General features: G+C 44.5%; 1 protein-coding gene across 4 annotated transcripts in view; it reads right to left on the bottom strand.

Annotated features, from left to right (window-relative positions):
* Positions 1-873: 873 nt before the first annotated feature.
* Positions 874-12,542, bottom strand: part of Npnt (nephronectin) — a 68,377-nt gene continuing 56,708 nt past the window's right edge. For all 4 annotated transcript variants that reach the window (XM_039103852.2, XM_039103854.2, XM_039103855.2 and 1 more), the window contains 4 exons: positions 10,829-10,915; positions 10,202-10,300; positions 4,963-5,219; positions 874-3,631 (listed from right to left, as the gene is read on the bottom strand). In XM_039103852.2, coding sequence (XP_038959780.1) covers positions 3,548-3,631; positions 4,963-5,219; positions 10,202-10,300; positions 10,829-10,915 — 527 coding nt within the window. In that variant the 3' untranslated portion in view covers positions 874-3,547. The remainder of the gene's footprint in view (positions 3,632-4,962; positions 5,220-10,201; positions 10,301-10,828; positions 10,916-12,542) is intronic.

The raw sequence follows: 12,542 nt of genomic DNA on the forward strand, positions 1-12,542 counted from the left end.
AGCGTTGCTGGAACATGGTCCAAGAATGAAGTTGCATGAGGGGAATTCTAAGTGCTTTTGAGAAAACAAGTCTTGTGACGTCAGCCTCTTCAAAACACGGAACTGTTCTTGGAGTTTTTGTGCTCCTCCCAGGTGTAGTGGACCGGAGTGCTTACCTCAGATTACTCATTATTGTTGGCTACTGTTACTCAATTGTATGTTTAAAGTATCCTTGTGGAAAACATGTTTTTGCCATGTGCAGATTGTCATGGTGATCATATATACCTTGGACTCAAGAGAACGTTACTCATGGATTTCTCTAGAGCAGTGATAAGTGTGTTCTCCCTAATTCTGTGTAAAGACTTCTATTCCTGTATGTCTTCATCTTGTTCCTTTACAGTTGGTTTTCTTTCCACTAGGAAGTGCTTGGGGGATGAAGTGTTATAAATTAACAAAATCACTAATAAAAGGTTTACGTGATTCATAATATCTACCTAAGTATTTACCTATAGCCTATCTTGGCATATAAAGCAATGTTTTCAGTAAATTACAAAATGTAACTAATTTACTGGGGTAAGCATGGGTCCCAGTGGCCCAATCTCTCTCCTGTCTGGGCATGTGATGGATGGGCTTCATATTTTTTTTTTTGGTTCTTTTTTTCAGAGCTGGGGACCGAACCCAGGGCCTTGAGCTTCCTAGGCAAGCACTCTACCACTGAGCTAAATCCCCAACTCCGGGCTTCATATTTTTATGAAGAAACTTTAGTGATATCTGTGTTTGCACACATCCAGGTGGTAAAAAAAAAATTTGAGCATGGCTTTGCAACAGCAGTGTGTTACCTCGGAAGCCCAGTCACAAAAATCAAAAGTCAAAACGCCAGGAAGAGACGAGTAGCACTATTAACAGTGTTTTATTTACAAAGATTGCTTTTGTTCGTCCATTTTGAAAACCACAAACATTTTTCACTTTAGAAAACATTAAATAATAAACAAGATGTTCTACAGTACTTTGGATAACTTCTTCCACCAGTGCAATGTCTTATTGGCACCTAAGTGTGAACTTCTCAATTACTTTCCCCTTTCTTCTTCTGCTGTGCAGTTACATGACCAAACAGGAAATGGATCATGAAAAAATGGACCTAAGAGCATTTTAGGTGTTCTTCTACATCAGAAACTCCAACCCTGCCTCTATTGAGCTAAACGGCCAAGTCCCTTGGACCTGTTCAGAAAGCATTACCGGCTTGTGGAACTTGGAAGGCTCCCAGTGAGAAAGTGAGCCACGGGAAGAGGTGACGGGGAGGGCTAACGGTGCTGTGGTTGACACGACCTCAGTAGCCATGTTAACTTGTCAATGCAAACCAGAGGCAATGCACCAGACAAAATCTCTCAGTCATGTTTCTTGGGATCTCTGAAGAACAAGTCTAAGCACCTACTCAACAAACCATGGGGGGTTGCACCTTACCCTGGAATAAAACACTAGCACCGCCATATTAGGACATCAGTGAGAGAGGACAGCACCTGTGTGACACAACCTCTCCAGGAGTAAATAATTTGGGGATTTGTTCTTTTAATACTGCTAGGTTGGCTGTTGAGTGAAGAGCATTTTAGTGAGCTCGACCTTTTGAACCCTTCCCAGCAGGAGGTCAAGAGCCAAAAGCCTAACTTAGAGCTCAGCCCAGACCACTTAGTTTCGTTCTGAAGATTGCCCTTGTTATGGACAACTGTGAGGACCAAAGCGTCTTCTAGATCCCACAATTCGGTAATTTACCTTGAAATAAGTGCACCTTAAATACATAAAATTTTATGTAGTTTTGTTTCAATGGAGGGAAGGGAGAGAGAAGATGGAGAGGAAAAGAAGAAAACAGTGAGGGGGGGAGAGAGATGGAGATATAAGTAAAGGGAAGGAAGAGAGAGAGACGGAGAGACTGAGGGAGAGACAGGGAGAGAGAGAGAGAGAGAGAGAGAGAGAGAGAGAGAGAGAGAGAGAGAGAGAGAACAAATATGACTCACACTTGTTTTTTGTAAAGGATTGGGCTCAGCAACTGTCCCTGCCAGGAAATGCCCCCTCACACTCTACCCTAACCCTGTTTCCTCTGGTCCTATTCTCAGTACACATGGAGAACGGCTGCTCTCCAAGCTCTCGGTGCCAACCGTTCGCAGCCTGGAAGAGCACCCATGGTCTGCCCCTCAGTCTTCTCTTCTCCAGGCGGAACATTCCCAGTTCCTTTAGCTTTTCACCATAGATCTTTTTTTCCAACCCTTTAATCATCTGTATGTCTCCTGGCAAAGACAGCAGAAAAATATTTCGATTACTTAATCAGAAATGAGAGAGCTGTAAGGAGAAAGTTGACTCGTTAAAGTTATGCGTTTTTAATACAGAGAGGTCTGACAGGGAGGAGACGCAGTTGGAGCTCTGTGGATATTAAAATTCCAATCTTGTTCTTTAGTGCGTGAGTGTCCTTCCAGCATTGCGTGCATCGCCTCAGTGCACAGACCGGCTTCCCATCCCAGCCTCAGGTAACATCGTGAGCTACACTCGTGGAAACCTTGCCAATTTAAAGCTCATTAGAAACTCCTGTCTCATGGACCTTCCCCTAGTCGTCCACTCCCCCCACACAGTATCTTTACAAAGCTTCTTACCAATGGAGGTGAGTAACAATGGTAAAAGCTGTTGGTTTATAGGGGTTTTATATATTAACTGCAGGTCCTCTCTTCCCTTAATGGTCTACTCTCTTCTGCATAGATCAAGCTCAAGGACATAGAAAGAAAGCCATTACTCCACTACCAGACAGTTGCACACCTCTGCTAGTTTTCTTGCTGCCAGTTTAAGGTCATAGATGACAGGTCACCATTTATTTTTTAACTCAGGGGATCATAAGCTGCCTTTGACCTTGCAACTAGAGTCTGTGAATATTTAGGAACACGTAAATACTTATATTAATAGCACATTTACACAAACACAGTACTACTAATCAGAAATTCCATGACCACCCTATATAACTGTCTTTAATAGAAAGACACAGTTTACAAGAATAAATGTATCTTAATATGTTGTGCACCTTCCGTTAAAAAGTGTATGGCAGTAAAAGTCAGAGTTGAGGTCAGGCCAGAAGTAACTTAAGTGAAAAGGGTACACTAATTTCACAAGCACGCTGCACATCGTACTGTAAGCCAAGTCAATACTACTCATGGTACAACACTGGACAGATCGCAGAATAGCATTTGCACTGAATGAAACGTCTCCCGTAATTGGCTAGCAGGCCCACTCTGTAATCCCGATGAAGGATGGCACGGGTCACACACACCAAAGTCCTTCCTAAAGAAGACACAGGTAGAAGGTACCACCCCAGAGGGGCCTGGAGGTGTCTCCAGATGCTCCTGAACTTCGAGAGTGTCACCGGTCACTGGGATTGCACAAAAACAGGCCACCAAGACCTGAGTCACCAAGCAGCCTTCCTCCTGATCCACTCCTGCCCTGGGCCTGATCAGAGGGAGATGAGAAGGCAAGCATTGGGAAACAAGGGAAAGCGACAAATTCACTGCGAGCTGGGGCGCTGCCAATGGTCTTCTCAGCAGCGACCTCTTTTCAAGCTCACATCATCCAATCCAATCTCCCCCGTGTGACCACGCCTTTTTTCACCTTTGAAGATGACCTAAGGAGAGAACGCATACACTGGTCAGGCCTCCTCTGCCCCTTTCCCAGTGCTCACTCTTGGAGCGTGCTAAGGCAACCCTTCCCCCAAACCGGAAGTTCGGAGTTCTATGGCAAACAGAAGCCCTAGAGCGCAAGGGCGCCTGGTCCTAGTTTCGTATGCCCTCTGACCGATCGTCAAACAGCTCACCGGACCCAAGTACCCGGAATCAGTTACTCTTCAAACTGGCATTCTCACTGTACACTAGTTTACTGCAGGAATGCTTGCAAAATGGACGATGGTCAAAGATTGCCGAGGTTTAGAAGGAAGAAGAGTGGAGTGAGGGGTAAAGCTGAGAAATTAAAGCTAAAGAGCTGTAAGGTGCAGGTCTCTCAGCCTGTCTTGGTTTTCTCTCGATAATGTCCCCTCACCGCCCACCCTGTGCGACAGAGCCATAATCGAAGTATACCAATGCTTTGATTGTGTAACTCTCAGCTCCAGGAGACCTCACGCTTTCATAGTTTATCCTCTGTAGGGTATCCCTACTCCCTTAAAACCAGACAAACCTCCAATACCATGGCTTGGAGCCATGCGTTTTAAGGAAACAAAGGCAAACGGCACACACAGACCTCTAACAGCACCCCCCCCCAAAGCTGTAATGGGGTCTCTGGGTCTAATGTGGCCTCAAGAAACTCTTAAGAATGATGTAGACACTTCAGGGCACAATTGTATAAGCATCTACGTCGAGATGACATTTTCTGAAATTCGCCCATATTTGCTGGGATGTGACAGATCATATTCTCACTACCCAGAACTTGGTTACTGGAAATAGAATTTAAAAATTAATACGATTTATATCCCCACTCAATGCCTCCACTATAGCCCACCCTGAACAACACTGTTCAACCCCGGATCTGGGCTCCTCCCTGGAGCTGTTTAGCTCTTATCTCTGGGCCAAAGGGGAAAACAAACTTCAAAGAGAAGTTCTTAAACCTAGAAAGAAGGGCTACCTAGTTAAAGTTGGGAGGTTAAGGAATCGAAGGTAAAGAAGAAACAGGCACTGCTGATCACAGCACTCGAGACCCTGGATGTGTTTATCAGCTTCCTCTTTCAAGTTTTCTATTGCTAACTTTCTCTCAGTGAGAAGAGTTGGTCTTCAGGATGGGGTGGGAGTGTGGGGGTGAGGAGATTGCGATGAAGAAGGATGGAGAACTAGAGAAGAGTCTCAGGAAGAGAGGATGAATGGAGCTCTCCAGGAAAAGCCACACAACGCTGGGCCTGGGTTGTACAGAGCCAGGCTTCCTGCCGGGCTCTCCTAAGAAAGCAGAGCGCCTGCTTCGGGGTCTACTTACGCTTTTGACGTCAGCCCCTCGCAAGGTGATCTGGGTTTGCCTCCAGCCATGGCCACCATTTCTTCCCCACAGGGCTGATCCGTGGGTACCATGTTTTCTCACAAACACCTGCAGGGCGCCCGAGTGCAGCCCAGTCACCTTGTGCCTAAAGGACAGGCACAGGTCCCCTGAATGCATGAGGTGGCCGAGAGGTAACACCAAGCGGGCAGCCTTTCCCCCCGGGGCTTTGGCTGCAGACACTGTGAGATACTGTCCACCTGGAACGGGAAAGGAAGCCTCTTTCTAGCATAAGCTGCACCGACAGGAGGTTTTTAATAAACTTCACACTGTAACGTTCATTGATAAAGAATCCCAGCTCTTTATGAAGGAAAAACAGCTCATTTCTATGCCTGGTGCACATGCTATGGTGTTTACGAATAACGCCCACGTACGTTACCCAGAGAGAACAAAGACAACATATCAGGATTTCATGATTAGGACCCGAAACTGGCTGTTTCCTTAGCATAGGGTCAGACACCCCTAGGTACACACATTCACTGCCTTCTGATCCTTACCAACTCTGCTGTCAGGCATCCCACACTGGACAAGTGGAAATGACCCAAAATTTCCCAGATAAAATTTACTTGTGGGTAAGTAATCTCAGGGCAATAAAACACACAGCATTATATCTCCTTATTCTCTCCTCCCTCCACTTAAAAGCCTAGTCCTAAAGTGTGGAAGGATGACTTAAAAAACTGTTTGCTATCCTTCTCACACGGGGACACAGCTAACACACAGCTAACCTAGGAAGACACACAGGTAGCCTAGAGAAATTCTCTGAACCTTCCTGGGGTATCAATTTTATTTGGAGGTTATGGCCTAAAAGACACAGACACAGACACACATACACACATACACAGACACACACACACACACAAATTAATAACTATATATCTGCACACACACACAAATTAATAACTGTATACCTGTGTGTCTATGTGTCTGAATGTTAATAACTGTATACCTGTGTGTCTATGTGTCTGAATGTCTGTCTTGTTACATCTAAGAGAACATAAAAACTTAATAAATAAAAGCCCTCCACTCTTGACAAGTCACCTTCGCCAACCTCAGACTCCAACATCAATAGAACTTTCATCTCTCTTTTGCTAGAAAAGTGCAATTAAAAAAAAGTGTTAAGCACCAGTAAAATGGGGGCTGCTGCTTTGCAAAAGGAAATTATGAGGGTTTCGAAAGTCAGTGCTTGTACCGATGACAATCCCTTCAGGCGTTGTTTTGTCACAGGCCATTGAGAGTTTCAACACTGACTGGTCCACAGCAAGAATGTGGCTGGAAGATGTATCTGCTGTGGGAAAAACCTTATTTCCTTCTCAGTTCAGAGACAGAACTTAAGCTTTATTTCTACAAGACATGAACAGAGACTTGGGATGTCTTCTTATTCAAGTGTGTTACACTTATTCTCTATCAAGCTCCTGTTGGCACTCTCCTAGCTAACAAAGGACTTTGAGAACCAATGCACCCTTGCTCTGTGCTAAGTCCTCCCTGTAGGCTGCAAAAGCTGAGGCTGGTCAGTCCCATCCACACCTCAAACCTCCCCACCAGCATCCTAGGACGGAGTGGGTAAAATTAAAGTTATTTGTTGGATAAAGGGCCGATGTTCCAAAAAAAAAAAATAGCAAAAAAAGTACCAGGAATTTTCTGACTCATGTACCCAAGTCAATAAAAACACAAAGGTTTGGTTCCCTCCTTCCTTATCTTGGCTCCCTTTCCTCACATATTGACACCCCCAAATACTGGGCCAAAATTTTTATGTGCATGTTAAGGGTCTATCTAAGGCTGCTTCTGTGGTCGAGACTGGGGTAAGATTATTACAGTGAACCTGCAAGGTTTAAGAAAGCAGGGATTATCTTAAGCCCTATGGAATGTCTGCTAATACCATTTTCGAGACACTGCATGCAGACAGCACACCTAAGGAACCAAGGTGCCCAAGATTCCAACAACCCTTTTCTACACATATTCAAAACTCTGAACAATGTAACCGTGATGAGTAAAGCTGCTTCCCTCCTTCCTCCACACAGCCGTGCTGACTTGGGTTTAAGTTTTCTTTAATTTTGTTGCCTGGGTGACTAATTGCCGGGAGGAGAGGGGACGTCCACATGCCATAGGTCAGAGGTGTATGGTCAGAATTCCCCAGCATACTCTGAGGACCGATTCCGAAGGGCATACTGAAGTGAGCTGCTCACCTGCTCCATCTCCCGGCTCTCCGCCACCTTTTGGTCTTTCCACCCTTTTCTCCAATCTAAAAACTTGTTTGCCAATTTTCTCGGGGTTACATGGCACGTTTTCTGCAGGACCACAGACCCTTACAGCCAGATTAAGAGGTCATCTCATCTCACATGACACTTTAGTCCTTTAACCACATCTTAGCAGAGGCCACCCCACCAGATCTCTCCAGCAGAAAGCCTTTCTTTCTAGTAGCTCTACTGAAAGTTCTTTTTTGAGAGTTTAAATCCATCTACTTTGTTTTCTGGCACAGGTCCTATTTCTTATGCCCATTTGAATCACAAAAAAACAACTGGTCGACCTTGGGTCAAATGTTTCAAAACAGTACGCTCGATTTCTTCCTCTCCAGGTTAAACATTCTGGCCTTCACCCACTTTTCACAAGTAAAGGAAGATACACCTTGCCGTCCAGACCATTTTTTCCTGAATGGTGTGCAACTAAGTCTCAGATGAGAAAGGCTCCCCAGAAGTGGACCAATCATTTCACCATAGCATATTTAACACTGTGGAAAAGGACCACACCAATAGGCATAGTTTTCAAACAACCGTCATGGGATTCGCCCCTGCCTTCCTTATGTCCTAAACTCTTATGACCTTCACATTTAGGGCTTTCCACAGTTGTGGTTGATTTCTAGAGCTTGAGTCATGCTTACCATCAGAGTTTATCCCTGGGTGTAGCCCATTAACCTAACTTCTTGGATGATGGTGGTTCTGTTATCACACACAATGGCTTTCTCTCCACTCTTGAGTCGGTTTTTTGTTTTATAAAAACTAGGAAAACAGCCTCTAGGAGGCACACTTGTGCTCAGGTGTTAGCCCAGCTAAGTTGCTGCCATGGTCTTTCCATTTGCTCTGCTCTAACACAGTCCGATTGACCACTTAAGATCTTCTCCCCTATTGTTCAACTTTCCGTCTGTCTCCTAGGAGAGGACAATCTGACCCACAACCTGAAACGCCTGCGAGTGTGGTAACAGCAAAAGGCGCTGAAAAGTAGTACATGGTCCTAAAAAAGTGTTCTGAAAGTCAGTTTAGTTTGCTTTATGAGGACTGTTACAAACAGCCCGTTTCTACAAAACTAATGGATTCTTTTAAACTTAGCGTGAATGCATGCACCTTCGTGCTTGTATCTTACCCTTCATGGTGTACCTTACTCAAACAAGTTACTCACTATGGCAGTGAACATTACTGATGCGCTCCTCACCCAAGCCTGCAGACGATCTTTCTGTTGTGCATCACTACAAGTCGGCAGTCCGACCCAGTTGCCCTTAGAGGCCTGATATACTAACTGTATCAGGAACTGGCTCACGGGTGCTGCTGCTCCAGGCACCGAACTGAGTCTGCATCTAATACATTTCTTTAGCTTTGTGGCCTGAGGAGGCTTAACATTTGCCTCAGGGGATCCATGCCTCTCTTGTGAGATAGAGACAGTATGACATGATTCACTGGATGGAGACGAGGATTAAATAAAATTAGTAAGGTGAAGAGTCTGCAGGCATAGCAGGCATTAACCTCTGTTGAGTCTTTATTTATAGACACTTGTGACAGTGACATTATGCTTGGAGTTTACCCTATGAGTAACTCGAGACATAGAGATGAGTGCAGTTAAATTATATGTGGTAATATATCACTTTTTATAATGAAAACAGATCTCGTGTGTGTGTGTGTGTGTGTGTGTGTGTGTGTGTGTGTGTGTGTGTGTGTGTGTGTGTTTTGAAACAAATTCCTCTGTATGGCCTTGGCTATTCTGAACCTCACTCTCTGTAGACCAGGGTGGACTTAAATTCAGAGATCCACCTGCTTCTGCCTGCCAAGTGCTGGGATTAAAGGCATGCACTCCTGCTACCAAGTTACAACAACAAATCTTAAAAACTATGTCAATTTATTGGGCATTCACATCTTAACAGTTTACCTCAAATATTTATTCTTAAATATCTTTTGATTTTAATTCCATATTTTTTCAATTATATTTCATTCAATTTTAGAAGCTCTAGTGAAAGTAGTTTGAACTAATTATTTGAAGCAGAAGGACACTCTAAGCACTATTGGGATCCTTGGGGGAACCAACTGCCATCCCTCAGACCTGCGTGCCACAAAGCCCCACTCACCCGCACCACTGTTAGATTAGATTCTAAGTGCTCACAAACTAGCTTTTCTGTATTGTATTCTGAAGACACTGTGGCATATGAAAACTAGGTTTTAGATGCACATACAGTGGCACTTTCCCTTCATACCGTGTGTGTCTTAGTCTCAGACGTTAGAGCCAAAGGAAAAGCAGAACCTAGATTCTCACCCTTCCGTTAAGTTGGCTTCACTCACAAAAACCATGTAATTACAGAGGGAAGGAAGAGTCCAGTGTGGTGCCCTCCTTCTTGAAACAAAGCAAAATACTGAATGAGCACTGAGTGCTTACATTAGTGAGCACTGAACAGTTTCCAGGTCCACCGCCTTCCCAAGAGCCTACATCTGAACTCAGCTTTGTAATAAGCTTCTCTCGGGAGCAGCATGGCAGCCTGGACTCTTCCCCCTAGGATGTGACTTACAGCAAGTTGTTTCCAGAGGGCCACTGCGCTGTGTAATTTTCACACTTCAGTTTCAATTTCTCCATCATCTACAGCTCAAATCTTCATTAACAAACCAAGGGGCATAACTGACCAAAAATACACGGTAGGAACTGTTGGCCTGGGGGACAGGCCACTGTGTTACTGATTTTGCACAGAGGAAATGGGTGTGGCCAAATATTTTGAAAATCCTGATGCTAGGACAAGTCTAAATGCTATTTACCAGGCTTTTTGAGGCAAACCATTTGGCTTCCTGATTAACTACCGGCGTCCCATGCTATGAGTCTACTGGACAGTTAACAGATCTCCTCTCTTAAAGAAGATGGGTACATAATAGGGACAATTTTTTAGTGGTCAGAAGAATCAAACAGAAACAAGAGGTGTTACGTTATGTGGTTTTACCTGCTGGGTCCCTGGTTGGCTCCCAGTGCAAGTCGCTATCCTTTTCTCTGATCCATCCACAAAGTCCATGGTCAAAATTACAGCTGTGTATGAGAATGCCTGCAAGGAGGTGGGCAGAGAGACAAAATGACAAACTTAACAAACCACAGCCGGCGACAGCAGACAATAGGTATTGGTACAGCAGGAGTTTTCTCCCATCCAAACTTAACATCCCAACAGAACACCTTGCCCGGAGCCCAAAAGGAAACGATGTGTCTCTTTTTGACAGCAAATCTTTTGCCAGCACAACTGGAATAGATGCTCAGCTGAGAAAACAGAACCAAGAGTGCTCCCAACTCATGACCCCGTGGGGTTGTCACTGTGAAAATATGACTTCCGTCTCACAACTCAAACAGCGCTTGAGTGTGATTTTAAAAGAGAACGATGACTCATAATTATTTTTGCTCGAGTGATTTAACCAACCGAGTTGTTAAATACCACAGAAGAGAAGATTCGCCTAACTTCCCTAGATGTGCCTGGTGACCCACACAGTACTTCCTCAGACTGAAGAAAGCCATTATTTTGCATCCCAGCAGAAACAAACAATTGAAAGTTCTTTTCTTGGGACTGGAATACAGCGGTGTCTACCTGGGTCGTCCTTCGCTTCCTCATCAGCGCTGACTCCTCTTTCGATTTCAAATATTTCAAACAGGTCATTCGAAGGCTGCCTCGGAACTGCAAGAGAGAGGGCGATGGTTGGCTGGGCTTTTGTAAATAGACCTTGCAACGATACCACATCTTTAGCAGGAGCAAGGAGAAAGCCTACGTGTTTCATTTCATTTTATATGAAGAGTGATACAACTTGCTGTGCACAGATTTATTCTCTAACATTTACCTGGATATAAATGAAACAAAACATAATTTGCAAAAGGTTTAAAATTCTAAGCAAGGACAAGTCAATGGGCCAGGGCGACGGCTCATTTGGTAGAGCACCTGTTATGTTTGAGTTCTGAGTTTGGATCCCTGGCCCCCATGTAAAAAGCCGTGACAGTGGAACACACCCATAACTTCAGTGCTGTGGGTCCGAGACAGGAGGATCCCTGAAATTATTTGACCAATCTGCCTGGCCAGTGAGAACTTCTGGTTTGGTTTTATCTCAAAGAACAAGGGGAAGGCAACTGCTCGCAAATCTTTATTACTGAAGCCGCCTGTTTGTCCTCATTGCTGGTGTGGCTGATGTTGCTGAGTTTAAACTCAAAGATGCTGCTTCGCCTTCACTCAGCTCTACCTCCATGCCAGACGTAAAAGGCGTGGCTCCCTCTTCTCCTCAACTCCCTCCTCCCAGTGGCCGTGGAAACATATAGCTTGCCTGCCTTGTTGTTTCTCTCTCAGCCACTGATAAAATTATCCTCGAGCTTCAAAAAATATAACTGAATGAATAAACAAAAAGGAAGGGGACAGTAACAAAAAGACACCCATGTTGACCTCTGTTTTCTCTATACACATATACTCACGTGTATGCACACACATGGACACATACATATAACACACACGGAGAGACATGGGGGAGGGGAGAACGAGTATTCATTCAGAAAAAAATGATATGAAACAACTTCTATGTTTTAGCAAAAATTGTGAAGTTCATCTCTGTGAAAGAGGCATTAGTGGATAGCTTGGTGTTTTCTCGAAGCACCTACTTCCCTCAAAGGAACTCTGCACATCAGTGTACACTAGTCCACACTTATTTCCGCAGCCTTCCTGATCTCAGCAGGTTCCCCAACTCCTGTAAGATCACATACAGGAGCTTTCCTGGTGAGCACTAATCCTCCACACAACAAAATACACAACCCTTCCAAGCATGCCGTTCATTTCCACACCCGACACTGGTTCTCTTTTTCCTGCTAATTAACCTGAAGGAGTATCCCCTTTCCTTCCAGGCCCAGCATAAATCTCAGAGAAAGCTGAAAACTTCCTACCCTTGGCAGAATTAAATTCCTCTCCACCAATCACCAGACCAACAACTCACCAATAGTCCCGTTTGCATATTTCCATTCTGTGCATTGTAAGGAGCTGCAGACACACACACACACACACACACACACACACACACACACACACACAAACACACACCCATCTCTCTGCTAGTCCCTGAGTGAGGTCCTCAATGGCATCAATCACATCCAATTCACATTGGCATTTCCAGGACTCGACCTGGTGATCACTGAGGAACTGCAAAGAACCTGTCAGAAACCCATGTTCTCTGTCAACTCCCTTCACTAACTGTCACCCGTGGGTTACGGCTTAAGAATGCACTTCAAAAGGACTGACACATTTAAACCCTTGCTTATGCATTGATTCAATG

Source organism: Rattus norvegicus, chromosome 2, assembly GCF_036323735.1.
Source record: "Rattus norvegicus strain BN/NHsdMcwi chromosome 2, GRCr8, whole genome shotgun sequence".
Lineage (NCBI taxonomy): Eukaryota > Metazoa > Chordata > Mammalia > Rodentia > Muridae > Rattus > Rattus norvegicus.